Source organism: Telmatherina bonti, assembly GCF_933228915.1.
Source record: "Telmatherina bonti genome assembly, chromosome: 1".
Classification (NCBI taxonomy): Eukaryota; Metazoa; Chordata; class Actinopteri; order Atheriniformes; family Telmatherinidae; genus Telmatherina; species Telmatherina bonti.
In genome coordinates, this window is record NC_136619.1 from 33,628,662 (window position 1) to 33,649,729 (window position 21,068).

The following is a 21,068-nucleotide window of genomic DNA, read 5'->3' on the forward strand; positions in this document are numbered from 1 at the left end:
AAATTACCCCTGGGTGCATTATGAGAAACTGCATGACCCCTGAAGGCTTTAAAATATTCTAAGTATATTCTGTTTGCAATTAGACCCTTAAATGTCTGGATTGAGCCACAATTATTGTAGCTCCGGCTATTTACTTATGCTAAAATGCGGACTCAGTCTTAATTTGAGGGGATTTGCATCTGAAGAGCTGCTCTTCATTATGCTGAACTTGTTTTTTCTCCCATACTAAATGGAATTGAACACTTGGCCTGGAAGCTGTTTTGTAGAAAGCATAGATAGTCTCTCTGTTATTTCCTTATCAGTTCTGGAGTTTGTTTTTTCCATTTAGAAGCTCATAGAAGTTTTGAAATGAGAAAACTTAGGCTGCAAATTCACTTTGATGCATCCTGCCATGGTATGAAATGTGAACCACTTTGGTCAGAAGAATTATTACAGGAAAGGAAAAATGACCCCAAACAACTTATACACACAGGAAGGATTTATATTCTGTCATTTTTCTTAAACTTCAAACTATTTGTACCGAAGCTGAAAAGATTCTGTTGCAAAGTGCAAAGCTGCACGTTTTCATCAAACATGACAAAATTTCAGGGTTTCTACAGATCCTGTTTTGATTCATTTAGATTTTAAAAACGTTTCACTTCTTAGTATCTGAAGGTCAACTACTCATAGGTGAGCGAGAGGCTTTCATCAACAAACCTGACTCGCAGCAGAAGCTCAGAAGTGTCATTTTTCCCTTGGAAAGGGCAGCAGGAACCCTTTCACAAAGAAACCCGTATTCTGAACAACCATGTTAGGAAATAAACATGGGCTTCATTGTGTTTATTGTTGTAGTTTGTGTTTTGAGGCCATTTCAATGCAGCTGTTGCTTGAGGTCAGAGTGTTTTGTGGAATATGTGTTGATGTCCCTTTCTGTTCAGTATCGGTCGTTTGAGGTAAATTTCTATCTATGATGAATCAGGTTCAGTTCTTCTATGTTGGTGTTGGAGTTTATCCTTTGTCAAACATTAAATCCTTTTAAGACAGACTTAATTTGTGGGGAAATGCAGTATTGCCTGGATCTATCTAATTTCTTTATATGTTGTTTCTAATAAGACAGGCACTTCTGTAATTGTTTAAAGTGGCTTTGTGCAACGTTCAGAACATCTTTCACAGTTTTTCTTTGGATATTTTATGTTTATGCATTTATTAAAACCCATTCCCTGTACCAGGACATTTTTAGAGTAATACTATTTATTATTTATTTGTTTTTGTTTAACATTTATTTATACTTACCAATGAATAAAACACAAAAAAGCCAACATATTTGATCATGGTGTGCAGTGCCCTTCAAATGTAGGAGGAACTGGAACAAAAGGAAGACAAAAGAAGAAGTTTGTCCAGAAATAGTTTTTACATCAGATGAGAAATCAAAAACAGAAATATGATCAAAATCCATCAAAAACGAAAAAACATGCATTTGAACCTTCAGTTGATTTATTTATTGCTCACTGAAACGTCTCTGGAAGCGGTCTGCACGGATGGGTGGCAATCAAGAAGCTATTTTCAAGGAAGGCAAACAAAGAAAAATAACTTTGGAATGCCAGATGACACAAGAACTGGACTGAAAACCAGTGTCACCAGGTCTTATGAATAAATCATCTACATTTGAAATGGTTGATTCAGATAGTTACCAGCATGAAGCACTCAGGACTGTGTGTCTACAAGCATCTTTACAATGCATTTCAGACAGTGCTATTGGAAATGTTTTTTAAGTATATGGACGTAACACAGGAAAGTGAAATCTGATTTTGAATCACAATGCGATACGATCAGGAAAGGATCTGATTGGCAGATGCTTTTCAGCATGAGACTGAACCCAAACACACAACCGAGGCAGATTAAGCTTAAACAGAAAACAGATGATTAAAGACTGTCAGTCATAACTGGCCTCCCACAGCTCTTCGTAGTTACCATTTTATTTGAGCAATATGTAATTCTGCTACTACAGATTAATATGTTACATGTTTCAACACATACTTCTATCATCTATCTTATAGGCTATATTATGAAGCTACAAATATGAGGAAAACACGACAGTTAACACATGCAACACATGTAATATGAAATCTAAGTCATAAATAAAGATGGACGCACTTTGTTTTTAAAAACTATTTATTTGTTTATTTATTCATTTCATGTAATGTATCGTTCTCACAAACCATAGAATTGTGAGATTTTTCTTCCCTGTCTTTGTGTCTGTCTCGTGGCTTTTTCTCATACAGACACTCATTTATAACCCCGCACAAATTCCATGAAATGTGTATTTTTTTTCCTTCCAGCTCACTTGATTTTCCCAGCACCAGAAAATAGCATGTGAAGACCTAAAAAGATGTTTATTCGCTTTGGAAGGGTAATTTATTTCATTCTCTTTGTCAGCTCCTGTGGGGATGTTAATGATAACTGCAGCTGTTGGAGAGTCAGAGGGTTTTTCTGACTTTCACATAAAACTATGACTTATATCCCATAACTGGTTTCATGTACATTCACAGTTTCACGGTACCAGCTGTGTATACTTAGACTGGCATAACATAATCTGGATTTGAGACTGATATTGAAGTAATATTCCCAGTAAACTCCTCGTTTAAGCATGCAGATTCTCATATGTTGGTTTGAAACTGTGTGTCTTCTTCACTGACGCACTGCTAATACACAGATATATACACAACATAGGCAGTGTTAGAACTTGTTAACTCAGAGTTTATAAGAGTTTTATTTTGTTGGCCAGAAAATAGCTGAGAACTTCTGTTTCATTGACTCCAGGAGAACATGACATGTCTTTGGGATTCTGGCAACATTAAACTCATGTGGAATCAAACTAAAAGGGTTTTTGAAGTGTGGAATAAAGAGGGTGATCTTTAACTAAGAATTCCACTTTGAAGCCTCTTATTTGTGGTCACAGATAGCTATGATTCCTGATAGAAGGAATCCTTGAAGCTGCTTTTTGCTTGGTTAAGGGCACGGCTTAAAGGTGGTCTATATAGGACAGACAAGAAATCTGCTTTCAGCATCTACTCTATCATCTAAATTATATTGATAAGTCATAATTTGTGTCATTGCTCATGCAAATATATGATAGAATTATTGTTTTTATTATCATTATTTGTGTTATTGTGATGCTGATACAGTGAAGGTGATTCATTTTAAGGCTTGATAGTGTTTTAGTTGGGTTTGGTGGAGTAACATTATTGTATGTGGACTGTGTGACCGAATGTGCTCTGGGAGAATAGGGAAATGGTCCTTGTTAAAGTGTTAAATGGGAGTACTTTTTATGCTTGTCATGAATGTATTGTGATGTATTTTTATATAACAGGGGGAACTTTCTAAATAAACACTGAGCTGGACTGTTGGAGGAATATCAGCAGCCATGTGCTGCAGCTGATAAGGATCCACACAAACAATAAGTACTCTCTGAATGTGTTTACATGAAATTATTTAAATCAAATCAGTGGAACATTTGGTAGAAGTGCTACTTTCCTTATACTGCCACATTTAGGAAGAGTATTTGAATGCTATTTTTGCATTACACATCAATACATCCAGTAACTGTATCAGCGTAATACTGATTCACTTTTGACTGTATACATGTTAAAACTGTATACCGGCGATATTCAGTAGTCAGGGAAATTTTTGTGTTGTTAGACATTTTCTAAAAAAAAACAACAAAAAAACAAAAAAAACAAACATTTTTGTTTTGAGCGTGAGGACCATAGACTGTATACGGTCTATGGTTGGGATCTGCACTTGAACGCACCACGGCGCTGACGTTTCACGGAGGTCACGTGACTCGCAGCAGCAGCCAGGCCACTCTCGGCTTCTCCCCCGCCTTGGCTCCAATGTCGGAGGTGTTTGTGCCTGGAAGAAATGGACTCTGGCAATGCACGAATTTGATCATTCAGAGGTCCGATCTGTTGAATCTGTGAATGGCGCCAAAACAGGACCCTAAACCTAAATTTCAAGAAGGTTTGTGGTGAAATTTACACGGCTGTAACATCTGGAAGGGGGTGGGTTTGTTGTTGGTTTTGTTGTTGTTGACGCTTGTGTTGTTGCTCGACAAATATGGTTTCCAAGGGGAGAAGAAAGATGCTTTATGATGTATTATTTGTATGACAGTCCCAGTAAAGTGTTTTGAATATGCATTAAATGGCTGTAAACGCGTTTAGCAAAGCTGTGCAGTAAATGCAAAGCTAAGGTCCTGCTAGCTCACCATGTATTAGCTGAACCTGACAATGCATTGATTCAAGATAAGGACTGTCATGGTAGTCTTGAACAGTATGTAATGAAGTAACTCTTCTGTTATTAATTTTCCCTCCTCGTAGGTGAAAGAGTCCTGTGCTTTCATGGGCCACTGCTCTATGAAGCAAAGGTTTGTTTCTGCTGCTTATGTTTGTTTTTAGCAGGTCATTAGTTCGGAGAAAAAAAGGCACGACTGAGCATCTCTCTGTGTTTTTATGTTTTACAGTGTGTCAAGATCAACATTAAGGATAAGCAAATTAAATACTTCATTCACTACAGCGGATGGAACAAAAAGTGAGGAGTTTGGTTTTGTTGGGTTATGATGGGTCTTATTTCTCCCCTGCAGATTGAATGCCTCCTCTGGTGCTCACTAAGGGTGGGAAAATCGAATCGAAAATCGGGATTTTTTTTTTACGTCACAACTTTAAAATAATTTTTTTTTGTTAAAAAAATCTTTTTTTTTTCTTTTTTTTTTTTTTTCAAATAAATATATATAATCCATTACAAAATTTTGGTCATTTTTATTGTTTTTTTGGGCATTATAGCAGCAGAATAGTGGTCTGGCTACTGTGTTGTTTCTCCCGATTGAAATCAAGAAAAATGACAAGCAAAAAAAAAAAAACAAGTTTTTTACACTTTTTTTTTTGCTTTTAATCTACAAAAATTAGCAAAATCAAAGAATTGTGAGAATCGCAATTTAAATTGAATCGGCACCCAAAAAAACTCGGAATCTAATCAAATCGGGACAAAAGCATATCATCACAGTCCTAGTGCTCACATTTGTTTGTTAACTAATGTGTTTGTGCTGTGATTAGTATAAGATTAGTGCCATTAGTGCCATCTTTAAACTGGCTTCCAGTCAATCACAGGATAGATTTCAAAACCCTGCTGATTGTTGACAAATCCCAAAATGGTTTAGGACTGGAATACGTCTGTGATATGTTCAGAGGATATAAACCAAGCAGAGCTCTTCGATCCAAAGACTCGGGTCAACTAGTCCAGACCAGAGTCCAGACTAAACATGGAGAAGCAGCATGTAGCTGTTACGCTGCAAACAAGTGGAATAATCTGCCAGTGGAGATTAAACTTTCACCAAATGTAGAAACTTTTAAATCCAGGTTAAAAACATTTATTTTCTCATGCGTCTATGTATGACATCTACACAGTAACTGTTCATTAATTCTGCTTTTAATAATTTTAATATAATTTACGATGGGCTGCACGGTGGCGCAGTGGTTAGCACTGTGGCCTCACAGCAAGAAGGTCACTGGTTCGATCCTTGCTGTTTCGATCCTTGGCTGGTTTGGTCAGTGGCCTTTCTGTGTGGAGTTTGCATGTTCTCCCCGTGTATGCGTGGGTTCTCTCCGGGTACTCCGGCTTCCTCCCACCATCCAAAGACATGCATGATAGGTTAATTGGTCACTAAACGTGAGTGTGAGTGTGGTTGTTCGTCTCTCTGTGTGTGGCCCTGCGATGGACTGGCGAGCTGTCCAGGGTGTACCCTGCCTGTCGCCCAAAGCCGGCTGGGATAGGCTCCAGCTTCCCCGCAACCCTGAATTGGAATAAGCGGTTTGGAAAATGAATGAATGAATGAATAATTTACAATTTTATTGTGATTTTGCTATTTGTATTTTCTTTTATGTTTTTTTTTGTAATGCTTTTAATGTTTCATGTAAAGCACTTTGAATTGTCTTGTACATAAAAGGTGCTATACAAATAAACTTGCCTTGCCATTGGGTTTTAAGGTCTGACACATTTCTTTTGCAGCTGGGATGAATGGGTTCCTGAAAGCAGAGTTCTCAAATATGTGGACAGCAACCTTGCAAAACAACGAGAGCTTCAAAAGGCCAATCAGTGAGTTTCTCTCTTTGTGCACAGATATCCCTTTTATGTTAATTAGACATCAGCTGTTATTAAAACTGGTGACTTAAGGTTTTAATTTTCATCTAGTTTGTTTTTACCCCCCAATAACTTCACGAATATCAATTTGGTTCAAAATCGATCTAGAGATATTGATTGTAATTACATTATTTATCCTTATATGTTGAAACACAGCCTGCTTTGTTGAAGCTATTTTTGTTGATTCTCGCCATAATCCTCACACTTGCGCTTCTTCTCCAGGGATCACTATGTTGAGGGAAAGATGAGGGGTTTAGCACCAAGCAAGAAGATTGCTGCTGTGCAGCAAAAAAATGTGGATCTGTAAGTGTTCTTCCATTTATTGTCTCTTATTCCAGTGTTCAAATCCTCAGTGTATTGTTTACATGAGTCTTAAAAGTAAGTAAAGAGAATCCAGATAAGCAAATGAAAGTGAAGTAATATAATCTTTGTTGTTGTTCTTTGTTTTGAGGAACAATACTGAATATTCGATTCATAAAATATATGAATCCATACAATTACTGATTAGCTCAGGTGTTTTCAGCAAATGGGATTGCAGTCAGATTAGATAATTATCCGTTTGAAGTTATTTCAATACTCGTAAAAAAACTTCTAATGCTGTTCAGGCAGGTAGAGGTTTACAAACACATCTCCATAGAGCTTGGCCCACAACCAGCCACATTTTCACAGTTTGTGGCTTATTCCCCTCAGTTGATCAGCAAATGTCACTCCAAGAAGGAGAGCTGCAATAGTCTGCAAGATAAATTAAATAACAAACTAAAAAAAATTGTTGATGAAAGGTCCACCATAAAATAACACTGAACAGCAACGGTGTCCAAAACAACATTGGTGTTTGCCCGCAGCTTTCTGAGGATAAAAATAAGAAAAAAAAATGTGTACAGTAGCTTAAACTAATATAGAACATTATTGCTGTCAAGAGATGTGTTCATTTTGGAAAAAAAGAAAACGGATAATAAATTCACTGACCGTAAAGGTTCACATGCCTCTCGTGGCTTCACCTTTTTTCCAACACACAAGGTCCAGTCCGGGTTCGGAGCCAGTGCTGGATGTAGAACCAGTTCTTTCCCCCAAAGCAAAACTTCAGCCATGAAAAATACAGCATGTGTCAATGTTGCAACATTTTTGTCCAGGTTTATGGTGACCAGAAAAACTGAATAATACTTTGATTTATTTTTTGTTAAATCCAAAACAGAAAAAGAAACAAGAAAACTGATCTTGAACCTGAACATGAAGCAATAAAAAAAAAAATCTCAGCCTATGTTAAATTCTTTAACATCAACTCCATGTGAAGATGCACCACATGAAACAACATGGAGTCACTGTTTTGCTGCAACAGTTTTTGCCATCAGATTTACATTGTGCATTGATGTGTGCAGTTTGCGGAGGAATTTATGCATTATTACCCGTTCCCTGTCACATCATTTGTAGTGCATAGAACTGAAGGTCTTTCTTTGCATGCACATCAAGAGTTCACATTAATAAATCATCGCCTGTCTGCACAGTCTTCTATCCGGTACACACTGACCTGGATTTTTGTTATCCTGATGAAGTGTGAGACATTGCTGAATTGACAGCAGTGATTATATCTAAGGTCATGTGTACACAGTAGAAAGTATTGGTCACATTATCGAAGCTGAAAAAATGGTGCAAATCAACAGTAAAATCAACCACAAGCTAGACAGCCTCCAGCATAGTGCTGCTCTACAGACAGTAAGAATGCACTCGTTGGAGTTTAAGTGGTTTAACTGGAAAGGTTTTGTATTTTAAGTGATGTGATGATGTGAGTTTAATTTGGCTTCTTGGCCGGAGAAACGAGAAACAGGTCTGAGACATTTTTTAAGTAAAATCAGCTCAGACCCGCCTCAAGCACCAGGTCTGGGTCTGAAAAAGGGTGTAAAATGTTCTATTGATTTCTTGATAAAACAGATCATACGTTTGTTTTGTTCATTTAAATGCACACTGTTCATTTTTGTAGGACATGTTTGAAAACATGACTAATGTCTTAGAAAATTCTCATTATCTTTCAGATATGACATTGAACTCTTTGACTTAACCGAACGGTTTTTTTTTTTTTTATCAACAAACTCTTTAATCTCTCTTTTTTTTTAATTCTAGGAAAGTTAAAAAGGCAAAACAAAAGAGTAAGTAAAATAATTGTGAGCAGCATGTTTGTCCCAACTTTGTGTAAATAAAACAATAACATTATAGTACAAAACTTTTCAAGGGTTATTTCAGAAAATAGCAAAGAAAGTTGATCATTTTAGTGTTTGTTTAGATTTGCAGACTGTATGGTTGATCACAGTTGTTGTTTTCTGAAGAGATTAGGATTTCTATGTTCCGATAATATTATTCATATTAAAGAGATGTATTAATAAAATGATGCAATCTTTGTGTAAAATTTAATATGTTTTATTAAGTAAGTTTAGAAACACTGAAACAAAAATTCAGTAGAAAAACAACAAGTTTTTAATCTGTTCATGTTTTGGGTCAAGGGTGTCCAATGTCAGTCCTCGACGGCTGCTGTGTTGCAGGTCTTTCATATGTCCCTGCTCCAACACACCTGGTTTACATTAAATGTATCCATTGTGGTGGAAATAGCCTCAGATGGATGTCCTGGAACTCTGCGTGACTGCTCTCCTTGTGCTGCAAAAGTTTAACAAACTGGAGTGGGATCTTCTCATCCAGAGTCTTTGTAAAATAATTTCTACAAACACCATAAGTGAGGTTCTTCACAATGACTGATTAGTTTGAGTCAAGTCTGATGGAGCAGGGCTATATGGAAAACCTGAAGGATTGTGAGTTTTGAGAACGGCAGCTGGACATGCCTGCTTTAGGATGTCAACACTTGACGGTTGTTTCTGTGCAGAGCAAAAAAAAAGCTTTGAAGAAATCCCAAACGGATTTAGCAGAAATGTAACGATAAAAATGTTGATTAGTTGTAACGGGCGTGTTGTTCAGCTCCAGGGCCGGGTGAAGGCACCAGCAGTGGAGAAATGCCCCAGGGACCGCGGAAGAAGAGGGCTCGGGTTGATCCCACTGTGGAGAGTGTATGTATCATCTTTTATGTATGATGTAACACTGACCTCCCTCTCTTTCACCTGAGATCATTAGATGGAAATGTGTTTAAACAGCTGTGTTGTCATGTTTTATATGGTAGTTCCTGTCTCATTGTGAACTCCTACTCTGTATCTTATAACATGCAGCTTAGGTGCTTTTCTGATGGATGGTCATCCTGATAACTTTATTTTAAATGTAATTATATGAGCCCCTTATAAAGATCATATAGTTCTTATAAATCATAAAATCAGGCTCAAATGAACCAACAGCAGGTCCTAAAATAATCAGACTCTTTCCTTATTCATCATTCATTAAAGATGTAGAATTCTCTTCTGATTCATTGACCAGTTTTAACCCTCATTTGTTGCCATGTCCAGCATTTAAACAAGCAGAGTGATTGTCTGGATGCTGCGTTCTGCTGAGTAAATTTACTTTGCCAAGGGAAGCTTTATAAACATAGTGACCCCCTTAATATTCTGGATTCTTAATTTATTTTTCTATTTATTTGTCATAAGTGTTTGTATATAGAGTTTGTATAGTACTGCTGGACCAGACCGACCGAAGAGAAAAGAAAAAGGATGAAAAGGGAACAGAGAAAGGAAAGGAAGAAAAAACACATAATATAATATTGCTTTCAGTTTTTTAGATATCAGTGGCACACACACATTTCTGAGATTACAAGGAATCCATTGACACTAAATATGTCAAGGTCAGTCATTGAAAAAGGCCATAAAGCAGCAGGCTGCAACATTGTAGTAACAAATGATTGTCGGTATCCATCGATTCATCCAACCTTTTTTGTTTTTTTTATACCTGCTTACTCGAACACAAGGCCGGGGGGGAGCTGGGGCTTATCAGGAAGAAGCAGGTTGCCAGTTCAGTGCAGGGCCAACATAGAGAGACAAGCAAGCCGCTACTCACATTCACTCCCAGGGAGAATTTAGTCACAATTTACATGTCTTTAGATGGCAGAAGGAAGACTGATTTCATAAAGAGAACTCATGCATACTTAAGCTTGTTACATCCTCCACGAGAAGCGAGAACTTTTTTCTTGTTCTCGAGGCTCCGAGAAGAAAATTTTCTTCTCGGGGACATGTTTGAAGACAGTTCTCGACACATCGGGCTGGCAGAACTTTTTTCTTGCGGGGCTCCGAGAAGTATCGTGTGATTGGTCGGACATTTGAGGTGGGCGTGGTTAACACAGAAAAAGCATGAAGCGGAGTTGCTGCTTACGCGTTTTTGCTGTTGCAGGTAAAACGGATTGTTTTGATAAAACAGCTGATCGAGGTGGTGAGAAAGTACGAACTTTTTTACATTACAGACCCAGCCGCGTGCACAACCTGCCCGGCCGCGGATGAAGTTGCTTGTTAAATAAGAAACTAGAAAAGCACTCGGTCAGATATAATCCATCCAGCGTGTCCCGGGTCTTCCCCGGGATCTCCTCCCAGAGGGACGTGCCTAGAAAACCTCACCAGGGAGGCGTCCAGGAGGCATCCTGACCAGATGCCCGAGCCACCTCAACTGGTTCCTCTCGATCTGGAGGAGCAGCGGCTCTACTCTGAGCCCCTCCTGGATGACCGAGCTTCTGACCCCATCTCTCAGGGAGAGCCCGGCCACCCTGTAGAGGAAACTCATTTCGGCCGCCTGTATATAAGATCTCGTTCTTTTGGTCACGACCCACAGCTCATGACCATAGGTGAGGGTAGGAACGTAGATCGACTGGTAAATCGAGAGCTTTGCCTTCTGGCTCAGCTCCTTCTTCACCACGACACACCGATGCAACACATTTGACTCAAATTAAATCGATCCTGTAGCCTAAGAAGTTCTGTACAATGTCACATTAATTTGAGTCATCTGTGTTGGAGCAGGGAAACATGCAGGACTGCAGTCCTCATTGGAGTCAACTGAGTTGCCCTACTCTTTACATAGCCTACATAACTCAGTTGAAACACTCGGTGCAGGTGTGGACTTAACCATTTTGCACATTTTTAAGCACCGATAGAGGCTTAAGAGAACATCTGTTATTATTTTTATTGAGCTGAAATTCAGAGCGGATTTAAGCTTACTGCAGCTTTTATTTTCATTAAACTGCTTTATCTGACTTTGCAGATCAGTCTAAGATAACTCTTGTCTCTATGTTACTGTTATATCAGCTTAGCCCTTACTGTTGGATGGTTATCTCCTGTGTGGGATTATACCAGGGCACAGACCTCTTATACTGGGCCACGCACCCCAGTATAAGAGGTCTGGGATGCCTCTGCTTTATGAAGCCACATGAACACAAATCTTTCTAATTATGTAACTTAAACTGTTGGTTTCATGAGATTTTCTTTTTGTATGAAGCTGTTGAAAGATTTGGTTTTAATCAGTCGTTCCATCACTGAGTTTTTCTGCAGTTATCTGTTGAAACCATTACTGGTAATGTGACTCAAGGTCTTTTTGTGAAGCTCCCAGCTGACTTTCTTTATAGAAAGATTGATGAGCAAATTTTGAGACAGAGATGGCTCTTAATATGTCCAAGAGACTGGAATCACTGTCCTTGTCTGTTGTCATTTCATCCAGCCCACAGAGTTGTTTGGTAAAGAAATGGTTCATGGCTAAATGTGACTGATTAATGCTATTATAGATCATGTTATGCCTGTACTGCAGCTTAGGTGAAAAAATGTCTGTCTTAGTTTCATAAAGACAGAAAAATACATCAACAACTAAGTTTGTCTTTAACACTTTCATTACATTCTGCTTAAACCTTAGAAAACTGTTGTTGTACCTGTGTAATACAGGCGGTCATTGAGTTACACGGTTCTCAACTTGCATTGTTTTGACTTTACAAAGCTCATCAAATAAATGTACATAAAAAACATAACAAGTTTCTAGGTTATGAGGTACTGTATAAGGTCTTAAGACGCGTGACGCGAAGACTGAGACGACACAACATTGCGTGTATATGTATTTTATTTTAATTGAAATGTCTTTTTTTAATTGCCTGTACTGTTTTTCCACAAATATGATGCATGATACATGTATTTAGATAGTTATTAAGTGCTTAAGGGGGCATTTAGGGGGTATTTAAGGATAAAAATCTGACTTGCGCGGAATTTCGGGTTACGCCGCGGCATAGGAACGGAACTTGTTTGTAAACCAAGGACCGCCTGTATGTTTGTGTCTAGGAGGAGATGTTTACCAATCGTGTGGAGGTTAAGGTGAAAATCCCTGAAGAGTTAAAACCCTGGCTGGTGGATGACTGGGACCTCATCACACGACAAAAACAGGTGGGAATTAAAAAGAAAACACACTCTCACCGGAACAATGAAAGTTTTCTGTATTTCATTTAGTTTCTGATGAGTTGAGAAGGAAAGACGACGGACTCTGTAAAATAAAGCATTTGTATCTTAACCAATTGGTACCAGACAAATAAATAGCTGTTTTCCTTTGTTTCAATTCCAAGTACCTAAACATTACACACCATCGGAAAGCTAAAGTTCTTAAAGTTTGAATGATGGATTTCTTTCCAGTCCACAATCATAACTAAATTCAGTAAACACTTATTTAAGACCAGTCACAGATGCAATTTACCTCATAAGCCACATTGTTTTCAAGTAGCAGATGATACTGTAACAAAAACAGCCCCGTTATATCAGCTATGGTCCAATAAAGTGGATCCATAATAAGTTTGCTTCTTGCAGGTTTTTAAGCAGTTAAAACCCCATAAAAATTTAATTAACTGAATGATGAAAATATCTAAATGCTGTCAAACAATTGTTTTTCAGTCACAGTTATTGGCACGATTCTTTGGAATTAATGTCGACTAATTGCAAAGTAATTCTAAATTTATTTTATTTTGTTATCTGGAATTTTGCCCAAAGATGAAATACTTCTAAATGCAAATATGCTCCATACAAGCTCACTGTTGTTAGCTGAACGAACACTATCATTTATGGACATGACATTATGGGTAAAGTTGTTGGATTTTGTCCTTTTTACTGTAGGAAGTAAAACAATAAATGTTTGTTCTGTCTCAGACTGATCCAACGTTGTGAATTTATCACTCAGTCCTTCATTTTTAATCCGGCTGAGATGTGTTGCAGACTTCAGTAAAGATACACACTATCCCCTTATCTTACTTCCCAGTTTGCAAGCTCTTGATTCCCCCACACATCTCTGTCCCTGCCACCAGAGATGTGTGCAGTGAGGTGGGAGGCATTTAACGAAACAAGACATTCACGCCTCAGAGTGTCATTTTAAACCATCAACTCAATATGATGCTTGAAACAACTGCTTTATCTAAGCATTGTTTTGTTGTAGCTTAGCATTTTATTTCATTACATCTGACAGATGAGCATTAAATCCATGCTTGACAAATGAGCAATTTACTTTGAATTAGTTTTAAAGTCTAAGATTAACATGGCATGCTGCTTTTTGATACTGGATGTTCAAAACAAGCTTCTGCAAACGTCACATTTCTACATCTTAGTTTAGAGCTTCTCTGAGAAGCCGCGTTACTTGAGATGCCCTTCAAAATGATTTGAGTTATTCCAGTCATTAGCAGAAGGATAGAGACGTTGAGTTGAGGCTAAAATGAGAGAAATAAGATGGTTTCAGAGAATATTATGTGTAACTTGATTGGATAACTGTAGATTTACAGTAATTCTCACATAATCAGGACTTAGTTTTGGCTGATGTACTCCAGTAAAACTACACTCACCCATTCAGAGAGTAAGGGAGGATTTCTTCTTCCTGGTTTGTGTTGCGCTTGGCAAACAGTGCTGCTGTTAAATGTCCACCATCAGCTGACGAGGATTGCAGATCACAAATCGTTTTTACTGCAGTGAATTGCAGAGATTAGTCCCTTTGACAGTAAATAGTTTCTGGTTCAGTGGCGCAGAAGCACATGGGACTAAAATATTTACACTCTGGTAATTCATTTAGCTGTGACTTGACTGGTTGACATGACAGCTGCTTTATGTTTAGGGTTTGCTTTAATATTTTAACACAAGTATGAATAAAAACGCTTTTAATTTATGATTATTAATTATAACAAATGCTCCTGTTACAGCTAGTGACTTTTGCCAGTCACCAGTAAAGATGTTAGAACCTGACAAAGTGTTAGTAAAGTGGGTTTCCTGATGTTTAGGGGTGTATAAAGTGTGCTAGACCTTACAATTAAATTATTCTGAAGCTCATAAGAAAAAGCATCAATCCACAGCTTACGTCTAGTCAGTACAAACTACTTGCTGCCATGATATATTAAATTTGTAGACTTTAAAACTCACATCACAAAGGGAGTTTTGATGAGAGAATTTGGTGGGATTTTCTTCTCAAAACAAATTTCCACAGAAAGTTTATGTGCTTCAGTCATTTTTTATGTCTTAGTTTTGTCCATTAATTCAGCTGTATTTGATATGGACATTAATGGGGAAAGTAAAATTTCCATTTCCTTTCACATTTTGTATAATTGGACCTGAGGCCACAGAGTGAAAAGGATTGCCAAGAAATATAGCTTGCATGTTTTACTAGCCAGTAAGAAAGCGCTAAAAGGAAATAGATGTGTGTCTCTCTCTCTCCAACAACTGAAGACCTGTTTACATGGTGCACAATGTTAACGTGATGGAAAAATTGATATTCACTTTGAGGCAGGATGTTTGCAGATTACTGGAACCCTGGTAATGCAAATGTGTCATCTTACAAGATACAATTTCACATAATTACTCTTTTCAGCCACAAAGTTCTACTGTTCAGTTTTTGTCACTTTTGCTACATTTTTTCTTCTTTTTCCATCTCTTTTCTTTTGAGTTACTAAAAAACAACAACATGGCCTATCTGGAAGCAGATGACTGTGCATCGCTGAAACGTCGTCTGTGTTTAGAATGACGTGTAGAGTCAGAATAGCACGTGAGCATTACCACGTGGCACTGACAGTAAAAATATCAGTTAATTTGCAGAGGAAATATGAAGACTGCCTTGTATAAAAATGATCCTCATAGTTTTGAATTATATCTTGCTTCCAGTTATTTCATCTGCCTGCCAAGAAGAATGTTGAGATGGTTTTGGAGGACTATGCAAACTACAAGAAATCAAAAGGAAACTCTGACAACAAGTAAGAAGAAGAAACGGTGTGATGTTCCTTTAATGTTTGTGTAAAGAAACGCCAATATCCTGTCATCATAATGTTTATCTTCACTGCACATGACAACCTCTTCATGCCACCTGTCACATAATGTGTTTTCCACATTAGTGACTGCAGCTTCCTTCTCTGAAAAGAATTACAGGCAATTTAGAGAAGCTTTTGTGCAGTTTACCAGGAAAGGGTTGCTTATGCACACCATGTAGTCTTGCTAATGCCTCAGCTGTAATTACACACCCTCTAGAATTGTGCATTCATTTAAATACCATAACGAAAGTAATCTCTGTGTTATGGCCCATTATAGAGCAAATTATATCTGTCATTATTGGTGGGAATGGACGTCTTTTCTCTGACTTCTACAGTTTCTTTTGGTTAAATCAGTATCAGGAAAATAGAAAAAGCAATTTCATCTGAAGTTGCAGCATTTTTGGTTATGCAGTGAGAAACAGAAAGTTTCATGTTTGGCTGCTCTTTTCCAAAGTCAGAGAAATTATTAATTTAGTTACAGTTTAAACACAAGTCATTTTCTTAAATTATTTGAAAGAAATTCCCACCATCACCATATTTCACTGACTTTCTGCAGCAACATCAATAGATTTTATTTGTTTTGTGCTTCATTACTGACACAGAAGGCAAAACAAGTCTAAAGATGTCATTAGCATTGGTTGAGGTATCTTTAGCAGGTTGTCATATCTCTGCATCTAATTTTGTTCACTTAGGGAGTATGCAGTTAATGAAGTGGTTGCGGGGATTCGCGAGTACTTCAATGTCATGCTGGGCACTCAGCTGCTTTATAAGTTTGAGAGGCCACAATATGCTGAGATCCTGGCTGAACACCCAGACTTGCCAATGTCTCAGGTGTACGGAGCTCCACACCTGCTGCGTCTGTTTGGTAGGAGCCTGTGAAGAACACTGAAACACATACATAGTAAACATTACCACAGGTGATCACTTTGCATGCAGCTCATGCACACTCAAGTCAACACAGAACCATGTATTGGATTTGTTGGCTGGAGGGATTGTTTGAAATAGAAATTGATGTGTCTTTCTATTAACAATGCTATTTTCATTTTTGTTCTTTGTTCTGTGCAACATTTTGGGTGTTTTATGTCTTTAAAAAAAGATCTGGGAAATGTTTGCAGAAGCTCATTTTATCTGCAGAAAAACATTTTACACAACAGAAAACTAAATACCTAAAACAAGATTGAAAGTTATTGTTTATGAGGAATTATTTCTATTTGTCACAGTGTTAAATTAACATTTTCTCCAAAGTAGACAAAGGTAATCAGGAGGGAGGATCGAGATTTATATATATATATATATATATATATATATATATATATATATATATAAATTTTTTTTTTTTTTTTTTTTTTTAACCAATAATAGATTACCGATTTTATTAAATTCTTATTTTCCAATATCAACTGATTCGGATGTTTTTGAGGCAAGTTTTGCCTAACAATCCAAAATATTTTTTAAAAAAAATACACACTTCATCACATATTTTGTGTAAAAACCGAGACCAATAATTTCTGATACAGCATTTAAATGTTGACATCAGCCGATAAAATCTGTATGCCGATAATTTCGAACATTTTCAGTAATCAGTGAACTAGTTATTATACAAATGTTGTTCTGCTATCACACACTGCATTCATGGATTCCAAAGACTTTGTTTTTGTCTTTGTAAAAAGGGCAAAAAGCAAATAGTCAACTTTTTGCCCCTGAAATTAACTTTCTAGCAAATTTATAAGTAGTTGCAGCCTCTTTTATTAAAATTAAACTGAAGCAAGTTGAACACAACTAGAGGTTGTTTCTGTTTGTTTGCTGCCTTGCCAAAACGTAAATCCTGAATTAGATAATAGGACCTGTAACAGTAGTTATTATTTTTCTTTGTTAACTTGGACCTTTTGGGTCATCTTATAGGCACCATTTACAACTTCCTCTGACTATTAGCATCTGCCTGACACTTCATCCAAAGTGGGAAGGCGGCAGGAAGGTACAGGTGTGTAGAATATAAAAATCTTGATGGCAAAAGCTGCAGCACTGCAATCAAGACGAGAGGTATAAAAATAGTTATTCAGAAGAGGTGCACTTACTGGTTGTTAGGCATAGATTCAACAAGGTGTTGGAAACATTTCTCAGAGATTTTACTCCTATTCACATTGAAGCATCATACAGTTGCTGCAGATTTGTTGGCTGCACATCCGTGACGGAAATGTCCTTTTCCACCACAGCCCAAGGTGGTCTATTGTGCACTCCATGAACGGTAGCCTCAGTTTCCTCCTCTTAGTTGACAGGATTGGCACCTCTTGTTGTTTTCCTGCTGCTGCAGCTCATTTGTACTAACGTTTGACATGTCATGTGTTGAGAGGCGGTATTCTGCATATCATGGTTGTAATGAGTGGTTATCTCTATCTTCTCCAACCAGTCTTCCCATTTTCCTCTGACCTCTGACTTAAACAAGGTGTCGTCATCCACACCATTACAGCTCACTGGATATTTTCTCTTTCAGACCACTTTCTGTAAACCCTCGAGATTGCCGTGCATGAAAATCCCAGTTGATCAGCAGTTTCTGAAACACTCAGAACAGCCTGTCTGGCACCAGCAGCTATGCCACGTTATAGTTGTGATTTTTGTGACTTATCTTGTACTGTTTTCACCCCCTGGAGATGATTGCGCAAAGAATAAAGCTCCTCAAGCTGCTTTATGTATGAACACCACTTGATTAAACAGCAGATTGCTTTTCAGGCAGAGGCTTCTTCACTTGTGTGCTTTCTAAGGATGTGCAGTAGGTCCTTACTGCTCACAGCAATAATGATTCCTCATAATGACGATTTGTTTATTTCATACTTAATATGTACTTAAAATGTGTTTTAGAATTTCTTTTATATTTTCCCACTGATGCTCTGTTGTAATAGTGCTTGAAGTGTGCATTATGATAATGTGAGTCACGACCACTTAAGCACCAAAAATACAGTAATAATGCAATGCATCTAGGTGTATTTGATAGTTTTGTGTGATTGACCTAAAATGCTTCAGTCTGACTTTTTCTGAGTTATGTCACAACAAGAATTGGCTGCTAATTCAACCAAAACCTTGTCTGCAGAATTGATCGAGTTGAAAGAGGTTTTTCTTCATGACTCTAAAAACTGTGACTCAACATGCATTTCTAAGCCTTTAATCTTGTTTCATTCTGCATCCATGTGAACTGTCATAACCTTTTAGGATTTAAAAATAGAGTTGATAAGATGAGATATCATCATCCGAATCCAAATGTCACTGTTTCACAGTTTCTACGCCATATGTTTAACTTGCATTAAAAAAAAATAGGCTCATAATTACAGTTCTCTTTGTGAAATGACAGATACAGATATATAACTGCTTATAAGGCTTGAACTAGAGCTGTGCCATGATACACTTTATACCAAGAAAATATACATTTACCGGCCACTTTAGTAGCTCCACCTGTTCAATTGCGTGTTGATATAAACCGCTAACCTGGCAGCAATTCGGTGCATTCTGGCATATAGACCTGATTATATATGACATGGTTCAAATGAGCATCAGCAAAGATAAGAAAGGGGATTAAGTGGTTTTAAACATGGCATGGTTGTGGGTGGTAGAGATGCTGGTCTGAGTATTTCAGAAACTGCTTATGTCCCGGGATTTTACACACAGCCATCTCTAGAATTTATTAAAGAAAGTCTGACGAAGAGAAAACATCCAGTGGGTGACATATGTCCGGACCAAAATGCCTTGCTGATGTCAGTGGAGAATGGGCAGACTGGTTGGACACGATAGAAAGGCAACAGTAGCTCAAATAACTGAATTACAAAGAGCTGCATCAAGAACCCGCAGCGTCACTTCTGTCAGCACAGAACATGAAGCTGCAGCTGCAGACTCGCCAACATTTGACAATAGAAGACCGGAAAGACATTTTTCTGATCTAATGAGTCTTAATTTCAGCTGCAGTATTGAAATGGTAGGGTCCGAATTTGACAAACAACATGGTAGCATTATGCACAATGGCACAAAGCTTGTATCACGTCAAGCTTGAACATGACAGTCAGTTTACTGTACTTCAACATTTTCCACAGTCGCCAGCTCTCCATTCAGTAAAGCAGTGGTTCTCAAACTTTTGGGGGCGTGATCACCAGAAAACATGCTTTTAAAAGTATCAGAAACTTTTTTTCTTTTTTATGCCAGTGATTGTGGCCATTGTCTTTTGTGTGTGTGTCTTTAAGCAAGCAGAATGGTGGTCTGGATGTTGAGTTCTGCTGAACAAATTTACTTTGCCAAGGGGAGCATTACCGGTATGATGATCACCTTGATTTTCTGGATTCTTATTTTATTCTCTATTTATTTTGCACAATGGTAAAACAGAGCTTCTACTGCTGGACCAGACCGGAGAGGATAGAAGAAAGACAGAAAGACAAAGAAAACGCCTCATAGAGAAAGAGGAAAAGAGAGAAATAAAAAGTGAAAGAAAGAAAAGAAAAAAACCCCATACATATATATATATATATATATATATATACATATATATACATATATATATATATATATATATACATATACATATATATATATATATACATATATATATATATATATATATATATATACATACATATATATATATATATCTATAGATATATATCTATATATATCTATATATTTATATTTATATATATGTATATATATATATATATATGTATATATATATATGTATATATATATATATATATGTATATATATATATATATATATATATGTATATATATATGTATATATATATGTATATATATATATATATATATATATATATATATATATATATATATATATATATATATATACATATATATATATATGTATATATATATATATATATATATATATATGTATATATATATATATATATATATATATATATGTATATATATATATATATATATATATATATATATGTATATATATATATATATATATATATATATATGTATATGTATATATATATATATATATATGTATGTATATATATATATATGTATGTATATATATATATGTATGTATATATATATATACACACACACACACACACACACACACACACACACACACACACACACAAACAGGCCAACTTTAGATTCATATTCCCCCTGCGGAGGACTAAGCTATAAACTGTCAGGAGCACCAAAAACTATCAGGTTAAATATAAATGAGAGACAAAGAAAACTAGCTGCTGTTAGTGGATGGGCGTTGCCTGGGCATTGTTTTTGAGTTAGGGACCATTTTTCCATTAAAGCTTCTATCCCCCCATAGGTTAAAAAAAATTCCTGGATCCATAAGGTGATCCGGATCCCCTCAAAAAGTCTAATAATCACTTGCTCCTTGTTGCATTTCTTAGATTTCTTAAAAATGCCATCTAAATCCAGAACCTTTAGACCTCTAAAGTTATGGACCTCTACTTTGGTGGAAGTAATAAATTTGTTATTTACACATTAATGCATAAAAATGAATGCATTTATTTTAACAATGCGAATTTAAGTCCCAAATTTATCAGTTAAATGTAATCTATATTTTCTTCACAATGATCTGTGGTCGGGACCCCCAGTTTGAGAGCAACTGCAATAGAGCACCTATTGGAAGTGGAGGAAAGGGAGATTCTCATCACATCCGCAGCAACTATGTGAAGCTGTCATGGTGCATG

General features: G+C 36.8%; 1 protein-coding gene across 1 annotated transcript in view; it reads left to right on the top strand.

Moving 5' to 3' along the window:
• The first annotated feature begins 3,893 nt into the window (after positions 1–3,893).
• The window catches only part of LOC306754585 (mortality factor 4-like protein 1), an 18,523-nt gene continuing 1,348 nt past the window's right edge, over positions 3,894–21,068 (top strand). The window contains exons 1-10 of the mRNA XM_079238603.1: positions 3,894–3,999; positions 4,356–4,402; positions 4,499–4,566; positions 6,040–6,126; positions 6,394–6,474; positions 8,287–8,312; positions 9,130–9,218; positions 12,396–12,497; positions 15,234–15,322; positions 16,069–16,241. Coding sequence (XP_079094729.1) covers positions 3,960–3,999; positions 4,356–4,402; positions 4,499–4,566; positions 6,040–6,126; positions 6,394–6,474; positions 8,287–8,312; positions 9,130–9,218; positions 12,396–12,497; positions 15,234–15,322; positions 16,069–16,241 — 802 coding nt within the window. The 5' untranslated portion in view covers positions 3,894–3,959. The remainder of the gene's footprint in view (positions 4,000–4,355; positions 4,403–4,498; positions 4,567–6,039; positions 6,127–6,393; positions 6,475–8,286; positions 8,313–9,129; positions 9,219–12,395; positions 12,498–15,233; positions 15,323–16,068; positions 16,242–21,068) is intronic.